At 37.4% G+C, this 19,424-nt stretch overlaps 1 protein-coding gene and 1 non-coding gene across 2 annotated transcripts; both read right to left on the bottom strand.

The window, feature by feature from the left end:
* Positions 1-262: 262 nt before the first annotated feature.
* Positions 263-18,729, bottom strand: STRAP (serine/threonine kinase receptor associated protein). Its single transcript, XM_010988861.3, has 10 exons — positions 18,311-18,729; positions 17,446-17,581; positions 10,570-10,651; positions 9,695-9,767; positions 6,996-7,092; positions 6,151-6,288; positions 3,498-3,634; positions 2,184-2,333; positions 1,565-1,630; positions 263-831 (listed from the first exon to the last, which is right to left on the bottom strand). The coding sequence occupies exons 1-10, from the start codon at positions 18,420-18,422 to the stop codon at positions 770-772; spliced, it is 1,053 nt and encodes a 350-aa protein (XP_010987163.1). The 5' UTR covers positions 18,423-18,729; the 3' UTR covers positions 263-769.
* On the bottom strand, positions 7,851-8,031 carry LOC116150410 (small nucleolar RNA SNORA23). The gene has a single exon (XR_004134171.1). It is a non-coding gene; the product is annotated as a small nucleolar RNA SNORA23 (small nucleolar RNA).
* Positions 18,730-19,424: the final 695 nt, after the last annotated feature.

Here is a 19,424-nt window from a genome sequence, read left to right as displayed (position 1 = left end):
AGTCATTATTCTAAAGTTTTTTTTAAAAGGCAAGTCAAGAATTTCTATCCATCGAGGAGGAAGAAAAATAAATGCAACTCTAGCAAAGCACATGGAAATTTCAAAAATCCAGAAGTAACTGAATTTCAAAATTAGGAAACAATATGTTCACTATAGATTCTCTAATCAGGTTATCTTTTGATATAGTTATAATGAAAAAAAACTTCCTGGAGATTTCCATTTATAAAACTCAAATCTACCAATTCTCAAGAAATACACAGAGTTTTGTTTTGGAGTCATTTTATTTAGACAACTAAAAACAATTAGATGTTCAAAGCAGTGTAAAATGAAAAAGAAATCAAACCAGGTACTTTATCATGTATTCCCTCTTCTTTTTAACTAAAGCAAAAAACCCAACTTTCTGCTTTAAGGGAAAAGTCAGAAAAATAGGCCACTATATTTTCTTTCTTCATAATATCATTAACAGCCACAAGAAATCTAACTATAATAAGAGAAACTGGATGTTGGCTTGCACACATTCATTAAAAAGACAACAAGTCATCATTCTACAAGGTGTATCTCCATCTGCCTTCAGCTGATAGTCCTGCATTTTCACTTACAGTTTCCACCTCTAAGTTGGTTAGTTCCCGCACTGGAGCTAATTCATTTTCCTCATTATTTACTGCTCATCTTTGCCATAAGCAGAGAGTAACTGTGGAGGCTGATGCTTCTCTCTGCTTGCTTGTTTTAGTCCGTAAGTTATACACCATGTGTAGGATCTGCCACAGGCTCAGGCCTTAACTTCAGGAGTTGAGCTATAGATGGAATCTGAATTCTCTGAAGCAATTTCTTCTACAATTAAAAAAAAAGTCACATTAGTCAACTTAACAAAGGAAAGAACCAAATCTACATTTATGTGTAACGAGGGAATAAAGAAGATTTTTAAAATGTGCTGAGGAAAGGAAGCACAAGAGAAGAGGTGCACGTGCCAGGAAGGACGAGGCTCGGGCCACTGAGGCAGCAGCTAAGAAAGAGTTCACGCATTTTCCCCATTGAACTCTTTCCCACCACAGCTTCATCTCCAAGGGGCCCCTCTTCCGGACTAAATTTTCAATGACTTTGACGAGCTAGTAAACACTGAATTAATGTCAGATCTTTGAAAGATCTGGTTTCCTCCTTTATTTATACTATATTTATACTTCAAACAATATTAGATGATCAGGGCACATTACAATTTGTAACTCTAGATTTGAAAAGAGCACTTGGCATGTAGTGAGTGCTTATTAAGTGTTAAGTAACAATTATAATTGTAACACTTTATTTATTTTGGGACCCACCTCCTAAGTTAGACTCTAAATTCTCTAAGAGTAACAGCATTAATCATGTCCGTACTTGCTCCCATGCAGCAGGTTTTTAAACATTTGTTTTATAAACATGTACATATAAATACATACATGTTCAACCTTTCCATTATTTAAATATATGTTCATAATGAATAAACTTCCCTTTGTCAATAAGTAAAGCTAAAATACACTTCAATTTTCAATCCACCAGGACTCTATAAAAGTTAACCGTTAGTATTTACCTAGCTCCTCTTCTGCTGTCTCTGGAAAACTGATCTTCGGCTTTGCCAGCTCACCACTATCTTCTTCTATGAAAAGAAAATGATGAGTATGTGAATTACAATACTACCAGCAATTTCAAGCAGTTAACGAACAAGAAGAGTACGCCAAGACTATGCCAAGCAATGAGCTACAAAATGTAACAGGAACAACTCTTTTTTAAGTAACTATGATTATAAAACAATATGCTTTCCTCAAATACTACTTTTAGATCCATATTACAACTACTTTGGGGTCAAAAACTCAGTATTTTTATTAAAAATATGTCTGCTTTATTAGTAAGGATCAGCAAGTAATACTATGAAGAGATTAAATATACTTACTTATAATTCTTTATATTGCCCTCCAGCAAATTTTGAATTAGGTCCATTCCATTCACCAAATGATTTAGTGTAAAAACTCAGGAACAGAATAGATTGTACGATTAAAAAAATTTAAACAAATGAACACACTGCCAATTTATAATCATGGGCTTCTCTTTGCTTAAACCATATTATACAATGTAAAATCTATAGAAGACAGAAACACTAAAATAGAAGTAATGATGAAAAATGATACAAAGTCATGAACAAAAATTCTTACCAGGAAGCACACATTTCCAAAGGCCATACGTTTTTCCTACCACAGTTTGCCATAGTCTCAGTGTTCCATCCTCAGAACCACTGGCATAGAGTTCTCCATCAGGACTAAATCTCACACAGTGAATAGGACCAAAGTGTCCTTTGTAGGATTCTAAGAGGAGGAGGGCTATTAGATCATTTAATACTTGAATATTACATTAAATATTGATAAACTAAAGAAAATACTATCTATATTATTGGAAAGATGTGAAATTCATTAGAACAAATTCAAAGAACTATACCTAATTAAAAATAAACTGATTCTCATCACAAAGTGGTATTTCATGCCTATCATTTCTTAAAAAAAAAAAAGCTTCCTGTTTCAATAAAGATAAAGAGCAAATGAACCCCCCTCTAAAATCTACAGAAAGCAGACCTAAATTCTATCAATTCAACCCCATTTCCAAATCCTAAACTCTGCCTATTTATGAGGGAACCGAGTCTTATTATAACTACAGAGAGCCACCAGATGGAGCTCTTTTACACACTCCGCCTCTTCATTTCCTATTAGACTGTCTGGAGTCCAGTAGTCATTCTGCCACTCAGAACATAAAGACACCAGGGTCAATGCTGATCCTATACGGAGTTTACTGAGAAAACGTACAGATTAGCAGCAGTGTTGCTCTGTTTAGGGCATATCCTTATTTGTGAACTTTTCTCATTTATTCTAGTGCCTCAGCACCTTACCAGTTTTCAAAGTTCTTCACTAGATCAATATTCCTGTTCTGTCTTCAAGTCTATTCAACTCAAGGACACTGAAGCACTGTCTTCCCTCAGAATATCGTGAGAACAGTACCATGAGAATAGAAAGAATATGAGATCTTAGAGAGAATGGCTGGGTCCAAGGCCCAGTGTTCACTAAATGGGACCCCCGAAATCAGGCAAATAATTTACTTCTCTTTTTCAAAGAGAATAAAATATGTGGCCAAAACATTCTAAAACTAATCTTAAATAAAAACAATGGAAAAGAATCTCTTATTTAAAAGTCACTTATATTCAAGCAATAAAGGGTGGACCATAAGCATTTAAAATAGATTCCATATGGTCCATTTGCCCAACTCAAATCCATCAATTTTCCCAAAGACACAAAACATAAAACTGTCTTTTATTCTTTGTGCATAATTCTAACAAGTTTAAATAAGTTCATTGGATGGTAAAGCAGTATAGCTAGAAATAAAGTGGTAGCTAAAAAATTCACTGAGGTGTTAATTTAAGTCTTAATTACATTTGAGAAAGGCAACTACGTCATTTTAAGGGCAGAAAAAGGACAACTCACCTAATTCTTCCCCACTATTATAATCATACTTATAAAGTTTAAAATCTTCACCACCTGCAACAAGAAATTCTTTCTCAGGATGAAGAGATGCAGAATTGATGGTTGCAGGTGCTTCAAAGGATTTAATTGGGTCCAAACTAGAAAAAAAATTTAAATAATATTAATAAATTTTGAATATTACATAAATAATACAATAATTAGTTACATTTAAACTAAACTCTGCTACCCAAGGAACAATTTAATAGTCATTTAGTCAAAGATAGTGACGTTTTACAAAACAAATAAGAACAAACCTCTAAATAATGCTAGCCAAAAAAAAAAAAAAAAATCATAAGGATACTATGCTCAAATGGAGTTCATCCCCAAAATACAAAGACACTTCCACAGAGGAATATCCACCTTTTGTGCAGTGACTATCTTCCTGTAAATGAGTGCGCTGGCTAATTAAAACTGTACGGCTAATATATTTGGATTTTTGCTTTGAAAAAAATGTAATTCTGCATTTTTTAATTCTTCCATGACAAGCACATATTACCTTTGTAAACAGAAAAAGCTTTTACAGTAAGTAATTAAAATAAAGGATTATTTGTATATTATTTTCAACTCCTCAGAATTTATTAGTTTCTGCAACAGGAAAAACTAATGCCATGAAAAAAAAACCTGCTAAAAATGGCTCAGTTTTTACTATCAGGCTATAAAAGAACAACTAAATAAGAGACTAGCAATGTAATAACAATCAATGCATAACACAGGCTTCACCGAAATATCAATGAGTTTGGACATCAGCCCCATGGCAGTCCTCAGAGGCCTCCAACATAAAACACTAGAGCATCCCAGCTCCTAACGCTGCCACCTCACTCCCATCACCGCACTGCAGAGCACGAAAGTGAAAGTCAGGCACGACGTTCGCAGGATCACTGAAAAGCAAATTTCTGGCTCAAACGTTAGAATATATAATAGGCCAGCAAACCTCTGCCACCAAAATGGGATTTAAGGCAATGTATTATAGTAGGGTTGCATGCTGCCCAAATCCAGAAGCAGCCAATGAACACAGTTGTACAATTTAATGGTTCTGGGCAGTAACGTTCTATTATCATCAGTTCATTGTGTGCACGAGCTCCTTTACATTCTTAATTGCTCTTCTCCATTCTGACTGCAGTCTCTTTCCTTCTGTCATTCAGTGAAGCTTATCAACTCTGCAAACGGCCCTTTAGAGAAAAGGTCAGGACTGCTGGTCAGAGTATAATGTGGTATTTTCTTTAAGGAAATCAAATAAGAGGCATGTGTACTAAGAACTTTAAATACACTCCTACCCTGTGTTTTGTTTGTTTCAAACTAGTTTATTTAAAGATTCCACTTTCACTCTTCAACAGAGTTTATGTATTTCTCATATGCTGCTTTACTCATTAGTTCATCTACTTCTGAAGGGTTACTCAGTGTCACCCTCATCAGCCAACCATCTTCATAACAGGAAGTGTCGGCAAGTGCTGGATTTTCTGCAAGAGCTTCATCAATTTCAGTTACTTCTCCTAACAGAGAACAGAGTTCACTAGTAGCTTTCGCACTTTCCAAAGCATCAAACTCATCCCGTTTGTTCAACTTTGTCCCAACTTCAGGCAGACTATAGTAAACTATACCTCCAAAAGCTTCCTGGGCAAAACTGCTGATTCCTACTGTTCCAACCCATTTTCTGTTGTTACCCAGTCATGTTTGTCTGTGAATCTACACATGAAGAGCAGAGCAAGGCCAGCAGCTTCCAAATGGTGCCCACCCTCAGCCCCCAGGGCCATGGAGGGCAAGGAGGGGAGGTGCCCAAGGTGGTGCACAGGCTGCACACAAACATTCCTACCCTTTGAACTGATAATTCTACTCACAGGATTCTCTTGCAAGGGATCACTCAAGAGAGGTACCACAAACCTCACTGTGTTGAAACAGGGGAACTGACACATAATTTGGTATAACCTATAATGCAGTACACCTAGTAAAAATGTTTTCAAAGAATTTTAATGCCTAAGAATATTTTTAAATAAAAAAATAAAAATTATACTCATTAGGGTCCTAGTAACTAAAGAAAAAAACCCACACAAATATACACACACACAACAAAGAAAAAAGACTAGCAGAAAAGACAGCTACCATCAACCTTCTGGCACCTATGGCTATAGGATTATGGGCACATTTTAAAAAATTGTATTTTCCAAATTTTGAAAATCATTTAATATATTTATAGTCACAAAAATTAAGTCTCTTTTAAAAATAATCATTAGGTCTACGCTATATTCGGCAATAGAAAAAAAATCACTACTTCTCTATTTTAGTGAAATAGCAGAAGCAAGATATAGAAATGAATAACATTAATTACTGCACGAGTTCAGTAATCCTCCTAAGAAAAATGTAACTTAAAAGTTGTTCAATTTTACCAGTAAATGTCCTAATTATCTGGAAGTTAATTCAATTCCTTTGATTAAGGTATACCACATTCTTTAAAAAACACATTAATAGTTATAAAAATATTTCCCTCCACATTACAAAGTATAAGCCAAGATATGACTTTAAAAGAGTTAAATACATTAGCATATGCCTTCCAATTTTTAAGTACCCTAAACTGTCCTTTGATACCAGAAAAGAAAATGAAGGTGTTTCTTGGACATACCTTACTGCACTGTGAAAAGCAATAGATCGTCCATAAGTTATTACCAAGATCTCCCCCTCAGGAATATATTCCATACTGCTAACAGACATATTAAAATTTAGAGATTTCACTTCCGTCATGGTAGCGTGATCCCAAAGGCTGCCAGGGGGAAGGAGGGGAAGAAGAAAACAAGGTAGTATTTATTCATTTCAGGAAAAAGCTTATACCTTACATTGTATCTGCAGATTAACCGATGAAAATGATCACAACTATAGTAAAACAACCTCCATTCTAACTCATAAATTACAGGTGACACTGAGATTTTCGGTTCCTAGAAGACATCAAATTATTTGGTAGCTTGTTGGTGAAGTCAACATCAATACTTTAAATACACTTTGCAAATGATTCAGCAGAGCTATGCCATTAAGGCACTTATCTCCTTATCTAACCAGTTGTAGTGTCGCTCTAAGTAACAGTTCTTACACTCTATTTTCGTGAAACTCCCAGTTCTTACACTCTAGTTTCGTGAAACTCCACGAAATCTTTCATAAGAAAAATACATTAGGAGTCAGCTTACAAAATTCTGTATAGAATTCAGGGCTTTAACGGACCCCTATGGCAGCCTGTCCACCGACCCAGGTTAAGTGCACCTGCTTATAAAGGTGTCAGTAGTTGTAACTGTCTTGTGAATTCTGCTCCATGTTTATAAGTAAATGGATAGTTCCAGAAAAATGTCACCTATGTGCAGCGTAAGTTGTAATGTTCAGAGGCAATTCTTCCTATATAGTAGTTACAAAAATTTTTAAATATAAACTCCAAGGTCAAACACTTTTCAAACTTTAAATTATTAAAGAAAAATTACTTACCGAACAGTTTTATCATCAGCTGAAAGAATCTGTTTATCCTCACTGCACCATAGAGCCTTTTTAATACCAGAGGTATGACCACTGATTTCCTTAGGTTCTTAGGATGAAACAATTTAAAATATACTTGTTAATATTTGACTTTTAAAATTGAGCAATATTGGGGCAAAAAAATGTTTTAAGTTAGACTGCAACTTTTCAAAGCCCAGCACAACTCAAACTTGATGTTTACCCAGTACACTTACTTTTTTCTGTACTGAAACAAAAATGTATCTGCATGACAAGGACCCAAGAACTATGATGCTATAGGTAGCTGGGATTGAGTACACCACTCTCTCCAGTCTACTTTTCTACTTTCAAAAGCATTATTGTACTGCAGTGAAATAAAAAAACTAATGTGACATAATAATTTAATAAGAACATTGACACTCAGAACAAGAGAGCCTGAGCTAATTCTAGTGCTATCACTTATGCTAGGACCTTCAAGCCACTATTGGCAAAGCAAAGCATCAAAAGAACCTGTCTCTGTTGGAGACTTTCCCTTCAGAAGACTGAAAAAACAAAAAACAAAACGCTCATTATCTCTGGGCAAAGCAGATGTTGGAGGCAATATCACTCAACACAGCTTTGACTAGGGCAAGTCACTTATCCTTTCGAAGACTATGTTTCTTCACCTGTGAAATGGGATAACAATAATTACTATACCTCAGAGGTTAAGAATCAAGTGGGAATATACAACTAAAGTTTCCTTTTTTTTTTTTTTGCCTTTTTTTCTCTTTTAAAAAAAATAGTGATCGATTTACTATAGGTATCTTACATTAAATCCCCTCAAGCGACAGTATCTCTATTCCCACAGTTCTGTGTGTGGGAGTCTGGAGGCTGGCCAGTGGTGGACATGTCCAAAGAGACAACACTAGACCAGTACTATGATCCCAACTTACTCTTTGGCTGCGTGTTTGTGTGGATAGCGAGACCTGAATGCAGAACACAGACAGACACTGCTATCAGACACAGATGAAAACCATGCACACATTATAGCAGCCATCATCCAAAGTTTCTAACCTGGTGTCTGACAGGAAAAGCCCAGTTACTTGCTCTTATTTCAAGTGCTAGGCAGTGGAAGAGCCACTTTCAAAAAGCAGTGTTGAGAAAGGTCAAAGGAGACCAAAAACATCTGTCTGAACCTGAACTACCTTGCTGAGTCGGACAGGCACACTCACTGATTGAGGGAGGTCAGAGGACGCGGCTGTGCTGCGGCGTAAAGCTATCAGAGACAACGAGAAATACTCCCAGGTGCCAATGGAGAATGTCTTATCAATTTAGTTTGTTTCTTCACCTTAGACGTACTTTTAGAACAGGTATCTCAGTAATAACTGCTTAACAGCCAACTTAGCTTGACTCTCTTACAAATTTCTAAAGTTTACTGACTAACGAATAAACAATAAATGCCCATGATACAAAATTTAAGATACGAACTAATATATAATAAGTAAAACAAAATTCTGTTCCTTATACTTTGGTAGCTTTTAAAATATATATATTATGTGGCTAGAAAAGCATTAAAATACTACAAAGTAGAGGTGAATATCTGGCCTAGTAAAGAAAAGGTATCCCTCAGAATTCCTCTCAAATGAGAGAATTCATAAATGATACATGTCACTACCAAAAATTTTTTAACACATATACCATAAACCTTACCAACAAAATTTAAAAACAAACGACAAACCAGAATAAAGAAACTTTAAAACTAGTAAGAAAAAGATGATCACAACAGATATATGGCCAAAAGGATGAACACTTAGTTCAGAAAAAAGATACATTAAAATGATATTCAACAGTATTTTAATCTCATGAATAATCTTTAAAGTTCACTTTAATATGACAAAATCGTTTTTCTTCTATTAAAGTGGCAAAGGTGACATTAGTTAACAGTGTTTGCTAGAACAGGTTAGCTATAGATGTATTTTTCTACTTCCCTGGCGGGCTCTTCGGTAACATCTATCAATGGCTTCCAAGTGTACCTCCCTTTTGTCCCAACAATTCTATTTCTATGTAGGTATCCTAAGAAACAATGTGCAAATATTTGAACTGTAAGGATGTTTAGCATAACACTGCTTATAACCTTTAAAATCTGTCAACAGCCTAAACAGGATGTAACAGTGTAACAGAAGATAGGCTAATTTACTTATTCACAGGATAGAGACCCACACAATCGTTAAAAAGAGTAGACAGAATATGTAAAGACATGAAAAAACTGTTACTGCAGACTTTTAACAGTTCCTGAATACACTCATGCAGTTCAAGAATCTAAACATGAAAACACACAAAGAATTCTTACCTTTCTCACCCAAAGGTAACCACTCTTTCCAACCAAAAGGTAGTTAATACTGTTATGCACCTTTTTAGACTTAACATCATGATAAAAATTTATTAGCATAAAATTTTAAATTGTAGGAAGGCTATACAAGCATAATGTAGAAAATAATCAATATTTTAAAAAAAAGACCAGAAGAACATGAACTTGAAACTAAAGACATTAACAGCTTTTAATAATACTGGATGATGGATTGTTTTAAATTTTTTTTTTTTTGGTGGCTACCTTTATTTTCCTAACATGAGTACTAAACATGAATTCCTTTAACTAGGAATAGTTATTTAAGTTAAAATATAATAAAACCACCAATATGTATTAATTAACTTACCTGCTTCAGGTTTGTTCAAGTCATATATGCGTAACAGTTTATCCTGTCCCCCGGTTAACAAGTAATTACTATCCTGAAAACACACACAAGCAAAATGTTACTACATTAACTACTGTAATAGTTACATCTCTGAAACTTCAGCACCAAATAAAATCCACATAAAGCTCACAGATGTCACAAAGATGCAGACAGGCCAATTACTCAGTGTCTTCTGGACACTGCAGAGCATTTATTTTTCTCATAAATGCAAAAGACATTTAAGCTTCCCAGTTCAAACATCACACCACATGGCTTCTCTTAGACTGCCCTGATCCTGCTCCCCTCCCTCTGGAGCAGCATTTCTGTGATAATCTAAAATTTATCCTCTCCCTTCTGAAAGTAGTTGGGAAACATTATTTGGGCTTTTTAGATGTTTGTTGCTATTGCTGGAGGATCAATAGAGGAGTTCTAGGGTTTCTTAAATGTCCTATAGTACCTACCAAGAAAAAATACAGCTGACCCTTAAACAATGCAGAGGTTAGGGGCACCACCCTTCAAGCAGTTGAAAATCCATGTCTAAGTCACTGTTGGCCTTCCATATACATGGTTTCCCTGTACCCGTGGATTCAACCAACCATGGACCCGTAATACTGTAGAATTTACTACTGAAAAATCTCTGTGTATAACCCATGCAGTTCAAGCCCCTGGCTTTCATGGGTCAGCTGTAAATACACATAATTAATCTACGGTCAAATCAAATATAAGCCAATATCAATCAAATATTCCTCAGAACACCAAATATATATCAGATATACAAACCAATCAAATACATAGTCACTGTCATATCCTCTAATAACAGCAATTTAACCCCTAAAATAAATCCCATTTTCTGATACCTGTGTAAAATCCACAGTCTTGACAATGTGTTTATGAGCCAGGGTCATCAATTCATCTCCTGAGACAGCATCCCACACTTTGCTAAACGTGAAAAGTAAAACAAAAAAATAAACATAATAGTAATTTTGATGATTATCAAATAAGTTTATAATAATATGCAAAATGTTACATAAATGCATTATAATATAAAAGCTGCATAACCTATCTAATTTTGACAATGCAAAAGATCCACGAACCAATCCATCCTTACTTTCACTTTACCCGTAGACATAAGATTCTTTTAGCAATACTGTAAACACTTAAACCAATTCAGTTTCATCTTTCCATTTTTTTCTCTATTCTCTACTCTCATGTACATGCAAAACAAAAAAATGAAAAACAAGAAATCCTTTAAAAATGTACAGGAGAATGAAAGGCCTTGATATAGGTTACATAAAATTTTAAATCAAGATAGTACAGATGAAAATATTCTCCCCATCTTTTCTTCAAAGTTGACTCTTAAAGTCTTAGTCCAATTAACTTCCCCACAAAATATCAGCCCTTGATTATATAATGCTAACAATGAGAGAATTTAGAATTTTAAATCTCTCCATTGCATGTTTCCCTAACCCATTCCAACCCAAAGTATGTGTCTATGTTGGGGGATAACAGTTAAATAATACTTCACAAAGATACTGTAATGGGTTCCCCAAATTAAAATGCTTAAAAAAGAAGAAAAAAAGAATTCACTTTATATCAGAAGTTATTGAAGAATAAACGAGAAAACTTTCTAAACAGGGCAAAGAAACTGTTATGAGAAACAAGCTATGTTCCATAAAGATTTCCATTTTAACGTAACTGACATTTATTTTTAGGAATAAAGTGAACAATGAACAGTAGAGAAAGAAAAAGAAAAGCAGAAAAAAGCAAGAGTATCTTTTCTTCATTTACTCAGTAAGCACACAATAAATACATCAAGTATATCATTCTAGATCCAGTGCACCAAAGGGAGAAAAAAACCGATCCCAAAGAAAGTTCCCTCCTTTACTAGAGCTTTAGCTTTAGCTGAGGAGAAAAACACATGCATTAAATAATACTTAAGAAATATAATTAAAAGACAAACACATATGGCTATAGAAACATATGCAAAAAACACACCACGAATTATGCCAGAAAGCAGAGAAAATCTAAGCAGCAAAGCCAGTAGTCTTAAAAAGCAAAATTCCGGGGGAGGAGGGGGAAGGCTATGGTAGACAAGCACTAACAGCATGTACAGTAGTAAAGAAACATGAACCATCTAACAGGAATAAATGCTGACGATACAATATAAGCCTTGCAAAGGATACACTTGAGTCATTTGAGTGGCTGAATAAATATGCTCTGAGAGAAACAACGCCAACTATGAGTGGCTGCTACTAAACCCTCAAGTATTAATTTCTCTTTGCACAGGGAACCTGCTCCAAACTCTCCCATTTCCAATTCAACTCTCTGGCCCAAACCTACTTTCTCACCCGCATTTCGTATTATTTCTCTGAATCTAGTCACATCACATCATAAACCATTCCTCAAACAAGCCAGGCATTTTGTTCTATTTGTCTTTGCTCATAATGTCCCATTAAGTCTGTATTTTATATTCTCAGCTAACGAAGTCCTACTCATCCTCAGGGCTCATTTCAAATGCTATCTTTTTATTAAATCTTCTATTTAACTCGCCTCCATTAACCACTCCTTTCTGTTTTTCCACAGAATTCAGCTTATACTGATTACTATGTATAATTTTGCTTTGCTTTTACTTTTATTTACATATGTTTACTCTTAATCACAGGGAAATCAGTGCTAAGAGTTAACAAAGATTAGGATTCCAGATGACTGCAATAACAGAAGGTGTCAAAAGTGGAAAAAAAAATCAAATGTACCTGAAACTTCTACCCTACTCACATGATGACAAGTCTCAAAGGAACTCTGGGGGATGTCCTCTGAAATACTAATCTCAAGTATATTCAATCATCCCAAAGCCCTTAAAATCTAGTATTCTGCTTAGACCACGTCCAACTGGGGAGAAGGAAGAACTGGAGTGTCTAAAGTAGCGCCATCCAGAGGGCCAGTGTATCTGCAGTCTGTGTCTTCCTGTTGAGAAACAGGAGTAAAATGGAGGATGCCACTCCCTGACAGAGAATGTTCTAGTCACCTGAACTAATTCTGGCACATTTCCATGATTCACAGTGAGTCCTTAGAAACGGAGTTCTAAGAATCTGGAATAACCTGAATCTTTTATAACATATCTTTCAATCTCCAGGAAAGAAATTGGTATGAATTAGCTGGTGGCAGGGATCAAATCAAAACAAGGGAAAGGATGTCCCCCAAGGGGCCCCCCTGGACAAAACAGAAATGGCAGGAAAGGCCCATACAGGAAGATGTTTAATGAAGCATCATTAATAGTATCAACAGCTAATCCTGTATCATTTATTTTCTGCACAGCTCATGAAGTACCTGCCATCTGCCTAAATGCCTCTTATAATCCCTGTTTCTTGTATATAATAGTCAGTACTATCTGGTCAATACTTTTCCTATTCTGTGAACAGATTTACTTACCCCAAGTCTCAAAGGAGGGACTGCTTAACTTACTTCTTTAAAGCCTTAACAAAACACTTAAGCTATTTCAGGTGTATAACTGTCTAATTATCTTAACATGGTGACCAAGTCATTCAAAACAAAAAAAGACAGTATTATCTTTGATTTATTGAGAACCTTATTCAGAGACAAATTAGCTCTTTCTATTGACTTTCACAAGAAAAAAAAAGCAATCGTACACTCTGGTTACCCATAGGTACCCAAACCTAGATCTATTTAAGCACTCTCTGGAAAGAGTATAGGAATTATCTGTATTTGTGGTACTCCTTCCAGATGATCTGATGGGAAGATAGTAGAGGTACCGAGAAGAGGATCAGGAGATGCAATGCTAACATTAACTTGGTGAATTAAAAGCTATAGAGGATGGCGTTTCAGGAACAGTATATGCATCAACTAACTCCGACTGCCTGAATTACCTCTAGATAACATTCTAAACTGACCCACAGACCTGCTCTCCTGAATATATTTTCTCTACAAGAAACAGGAACAAAATTCTCATTTAGACAGACATGATGTTAATGAACTTTCCGAGAAAAGTAAGAATGAAGGAAGAAAAAGAATTACCTAAAAATGATTGATACCAGCCATGATTAATCAGGTGAGCTGGGGAGCTATTCTTTAGCTGGATCAAGTTCTCTAATAGCAGGCCCCTTACAAATCATTAAAAGAGGATAATATAAACAAAGAATGCACACACTCCCACGCCTAACAGACAGACACAGAGCAAGTAAGGGCTATGTCTCAGCTAGCACTTACTTAGCATCTGCTGTGTAACAGACACTAGGCTGGACTCCAGGCACCTAAGTAGAGAAAGATGTGTCTCATCCTCCCAACAAAGATGTTGGTCTTATACTCACTTTACAGATATGAAAACCAAGGTTTAAGAAGCATCTCATGATCAAACTGAAAAAATACAGCATGGCTAGCACATAACTCAGGTGTGCCTAATGCAAATGCTGACACCTTTCCCACTACATCATGGCACCTCAACGGTTTACTTAAGGGGAAAAACAACCAGAAGTACTCCTTGATATTTAAATTTACATAAACTTCCTTGCATGAAACCAGAAGGTTTCATGGCTTTAGCCATAGGAATTCCAAAATAACAGATATAATTTTGGTCTAGTGGAGGTGATAGCTATCAGTGTTACCTTACACATGTAACATATACACAGCCATTAGATATTAGGCAATATTCTAAATATTAGAAACATTAACTTATTTAATATTCATAACCAGTATTTGAGACAAACACTATTATATTCTCACTTTTACAGATGATAAAACTGAGAAAAACAGAGGTTAAATAAAGTTCACAAGGTCACAGAGGTATTAAATGATGGAGCCAGCATTCATGTTTTTAACAACCACTTGTAAAAACAGACGCTAAGGCTTGAAATGTGAAGAAAGCATAAAAACAACACTGAATATACCTATACACAGACATGCCCTCAAATGTATGATTTGGGTTATTAATGTTGTGTTAGTGACCTAAATAGAGATGCCTGTGCCTCTGGCAGCAAGATAAAAATCCTGACTACTCTTCTCGGAACTCTATTAAAGTATTTAAAGTGCCCTACTTTTCCACACCCTTTCTTTCTCCATTTCAAAGTAATTATCACTTGAACAGTAATTTCTATCTAATTTCCTTTATTTCTTTTCCTGAGGACTGGTATTACAATTTGGTCAAATGTACAAATCAAGAGTCTTCAGGGATTTTACAGAGATGGACATCCTCCCTAACAAGCTTCTGCACAGGTCTCTTAAAGATCAGAGCAAGATCATCAAGCAGGTGATAAAGCATTTTGCTTGTGTAATTAACATTGCTAGGGCCAGATAATACAGAACTGAGGTCAACAAAAATGTATTTTTCCAGAACTGCAATGCAAAAGCTTGTCCCTTTTAATGCTAATTTCTGTAGTGTTTAAAATCCTGTTACGTCACCTAATTCTAATTAATTAAAAATACCACTTTATTAGCTATTACTATAACTTATCACCACCAAATTGGATCCAGTTTCATTAATGACGTTATAATAATCCACTTACCAAATATCTGAAATCTAGAGTTGTTAATTCCAACTTACCATCTCTGTTACAAAATCAATGACATTCATTCCCAATGACAATAGTCCAAATGAACTGAACAAAAAACAAACTTTGGAGGAGCTGAAGGGGAAAAAAATGGCTGAAGTCATGGCAGACACAAATGTCCCATAAGCAAAACCACGATCTGTAATTCATCCATCCTTTATCCTTCTACTTTAGAAAAATTATGTATTTATTTGACAAACATAAGGAATTGAATAAGCCAGGGAACAAAAAATATACGACATGGCTCCTGACAAAAAAATGTAAGACTTAAGTGCATAAGTACTACAAAATAGCCAGAAGCTTAATACAGGGAACAGAGTGAGCAAAAAGGGAATGGACACTTTCACCTTCAGCACTCTGTAAGTTTTCCTTCTCTGAGAATCACCTTTATATCCTATTTTTCACCTCAAATAATCAACACTCAGTCACATTACAAGCACACAAGCAGATATCTAAAGCAACATTTGATCTGAAGCTGTTGACAGGAATGGATTTTACATAAAACCAAACAGTTTGTTATTTTATCAGTACTGCACACAATAACAGGGCAGAGCACAAAACCTTACAATGGGTTAGGCATAAAGACATAATAGTATCTGTTCATTGAAGGACAAAAAAAGTTCAGACTAACATTTATAACTTTTCTTACTGATCTCTCACCATCTCAAATTTAATCCCATGTAAGCATGGGATTATTTCTCCCTCTCCTTATTTAAAAATTTTTATTTATTTATTTTTTGTTTACCTACAATATTCACTCTGTGGTACAGAGGTCTATCAGTTTCAGTAAATGCATAGAATCATGTATCCACTACCACAATCAAGCTGCCTTCATTTTTCATAATAAACTTGGTATGTTTAATCTGCTTAAAACAAAGGAACAACACATTTGCAACTGTCTAGTGTGAAATTGCTTTAAAAAAAAAAATCAAGACCACTGTTTACTATCTAGACTCTTAAGTCTAATAAAGTGTATTATATGTACAACAGCCTTTGACCTTACCTTCCTTAGCTTTAAACACTTAAAGGTCTAATAAGTCACAAACACAATTAGGAGCTAGAGGTATTAAGTTATGTAAGAGATGACACATACCCAGATGGGGAAAGTGGGTCATTGCAAGTTACTTTAACAACATGCGCAAAAGCCAAAAATCAGAATAGGTGAGGTGTATTTAGAGAACAATTTTAAGTTTAGTCTACCTAAACTGTGGGGCATGTGGCATGCAGTACTAGATGATGCTAAGGAACTAGGACGAGGTCAAATTTTAAACAGCTGACAACTGAGATTTAACCTTTAGGCCAGTGGTTAAAGGCTGCAAATCAGAGTCACCTAAAGAACTTTAGGGAAGGGAAAAAAAAAAAAAAAAACCTGATGTTGGGGACTCCCTCCCAGGTCAATTAAATCACAATTTCTCAGACACATGATGCATCTGAGTATTTTTAAAACTTTCCCAGGTTATTCTAATGTACATCCAAGGTCATGAACCACTGAAAAAGTAGAGGGAAGACAGGAAAATCATTAGCTAGAGAAGTGACATATTTGTTTTCAGGAAGACAACTGGCCGCACCACGAAGGATGAATAGATAGGAAAGGACCAGTGGCAGGGACGTGAACAAATACAGCAATGGCAGAGGCATAAGAAATAACGTGGTCAAGAAACAGTCTGCTGGTGGAATCAACAAAGCTGACGATGATCTAGATGGAAGGGAAAAATCAAGAATGTTTAGATTTCAGCCATTAAGAACTTAGAAAATGAAGAGTAACCGAGTTGGCAGTTTCAAGTATGTCTAACAAAAATGAGAGTAAAATTGGGCTAAACGTGGGGCCACCAGCACTAGGACGTCACAGGAGTGTATACCGCTCAGCTAGTACATGTGGAGCAGTATTTGGAAGCACCACCACCAACATTCATTATCTGGAGTGCACGTTCATACTGCAGATTCCTGGGTCCCAATCCAGACACACAGAGTAAGTCATTTAAGTCTCTGGACATTTTGAGAACCACTGAAGAGAAGGAAGCAGATAGGACCACGGTGGGATCTTGGTGAAATCAAACACCATGCATTCTATACGGTGTTAGAATTTTATAAGTAACCTTTGTTGAAGTTTTGATCATTTCAGAACACAATCCCCAGAGAACTGCAAAGGTGGCCATTTCTGGCGACACTTACGCTGTGAAATCTGCAGCTGCTGTAGCTGCTTTGGTGGCATCCTTATTCAATGTTGCACCCCAAACAGCACCCTTATGACCCAAAAATGTTCCAATCCAGTCTCCTGTATCTCCCTGGCGTAGCATAGGTTTACCATCTAAAAAATATTTTAAAAGACATGTGATTTAGACGTTCAGATTATTTAATATCTAAGACTCAAACATAAACGATCATGTCGAAAAACAAAGTGGAAAACTACTTTTGTTGTCTAACTATTCTCACTCACTGGGGTCACTAAGGAACGTCCAGAAGTAAATTAAGTGAAGAACTGAGCAGGACATTCTCTCTGGGAAGTATCTGTAATTCGGTGAGAAGAATACTGATCTGCGTCAAAACGATCTAGATTTGAGCCTTATTTTGGACAAACTTCTTAACCTAAGTCCCAGTTTCCACTTTAAAAATGAGACCACTGCTACAAAGGAATATTCAATGAGATAATAGGAGTGACAAATCTGTGCAAAATGAAATAAGGTGTTACTTAGCCTGGCCTAATTTCTGCATTCTGCAAATCCTGGGAAGATATTTACGGTGTTCGCTGGCCGGGGCGTCTAGACAAGTGTACAGTCCAGCTCCTCCAGAAATAGCAATAAAGATAAAATGAGAGGCCCTGGTTAGAGGCAATACTTTGCCTCGTTTCAGAGGCGTCAGAAAAACCTGTCTTGGCGTCAGCTGCGGAATCCTAAACACTGCTCCTCTCCTCATCAGCCCACTCTGGGCCCTAACCTCCAAGGCCGCGAACCCCGCAATCCGACAATGGGGAGCGCCGGCTCCACTCGCCTTCCGCCCAGTCCCAGGCGTCAGGGGCCGCATCAGCGGCCTTGCTTACCTTTGCAAGCGCTGATTAGGAAATAACCATACGGCGTGATGCCACTGAAGGCCAAATCCACCACGGGCCGCGTGTGGCCCGAGCAGGTGAGCGGCGTCTGCCTCATTGCCATGGCGGCAGCGAGCCAGCCGGGGGTCGTCTGGTCTTTTCCCTCCTCCGCGGCAGCGCCTCCAGCTCTTCAAGGCCCCCGCCCTGACACTGGGGTTGGGCCGGGAAAAAGAAAAGGGCCAATCTGGTGGCCCCGCGATCAGAGATGGGTCAGGGATAGGTCAGGGAATCTGCGACGAGCGACCGACCGCCGCCGAGAGAGGGAAAGGGAGGGAGGGAGGAGAGTTAGGGGAGGGGGAGAGTCGGAGAACCGGCGGCCACGACCCGCACCGTCCACACCGGTACCCGCAGGAAGTGACGACACCAATGACGCTGAGCGTCCGCCGGAAGTGACGATCTGGCGGGAAGGCGGGTTCCCGGGATAGAAGGGGCTTATCGGAGCGCGAAAGACGACAGCGCGCAGGCGCGAGGTCAGAACACGTTGGTCACGTGATGCTGGCCCCACGCCAGCTACGCTGGGCGTCTGGCGGCGCTCTAGGCTGTGGACCGAAGTCGTGGTTCCGAGCCCTGGCTGTCCCGCGCGGCCTTCCTCCTCCCGGGCCTAGGTCGCGGGGTGCGAAAGCGGGTCCTGCTCCTCCCAGACCCTGGACCGGTGGTCCCTGCGAATTACACACCGAGCAATCCAGCCGGGTGGACTCTGCTCGGTGTCTGAACATCTAGGCGGAACACCAGAGTTGTTCCCTGCGGCGGCCCGAACCGGCAAACACCGTCTAAGAACTTTTTTCAGTCTTTATTAACAGCTAGCTACATAGGCAGCTCCCTCTGGGATTGTCTACAAGTAAGGCCCTTTAGAAAAGAACTTTTCCCAGCCATCCGTAATGCTATGCAAACATTCCAGCCTTGCTGGTGTTTTAGACATGAGTGTTATGTGACTTTAAATATAGTTAAATTCAAATTACTTTTTCTTTTGAGGACCTTGGAGCACTCTAAAGCCGTGGTTCCGAAATTTTTTAATGAAATACCCTCGTCAGTTAAACTTGACTCCACACTCCCAATATACGGATAA

Source organism: Camelus dromedarius, chromosome 25 (assembly GCF_036321535.1).
Source record: "Camelus dromedarius isolate mCamDro1 chromosome 25, mCamDro1.pat, whole genome shotgun sequence".
NCBI classification, from domain to species: domain Eukaryota; kingdom Metazoa; phylum Chordata; class Mammalia; order Artiodactyla; family Camelidae; genus Camelus; species Camelus dromedarius.
The sequence above is the reverse complement of the archived record's forward strand: the minus strand, read 5'-3'. Positions and strand labels throughout refer to the sequence as shown.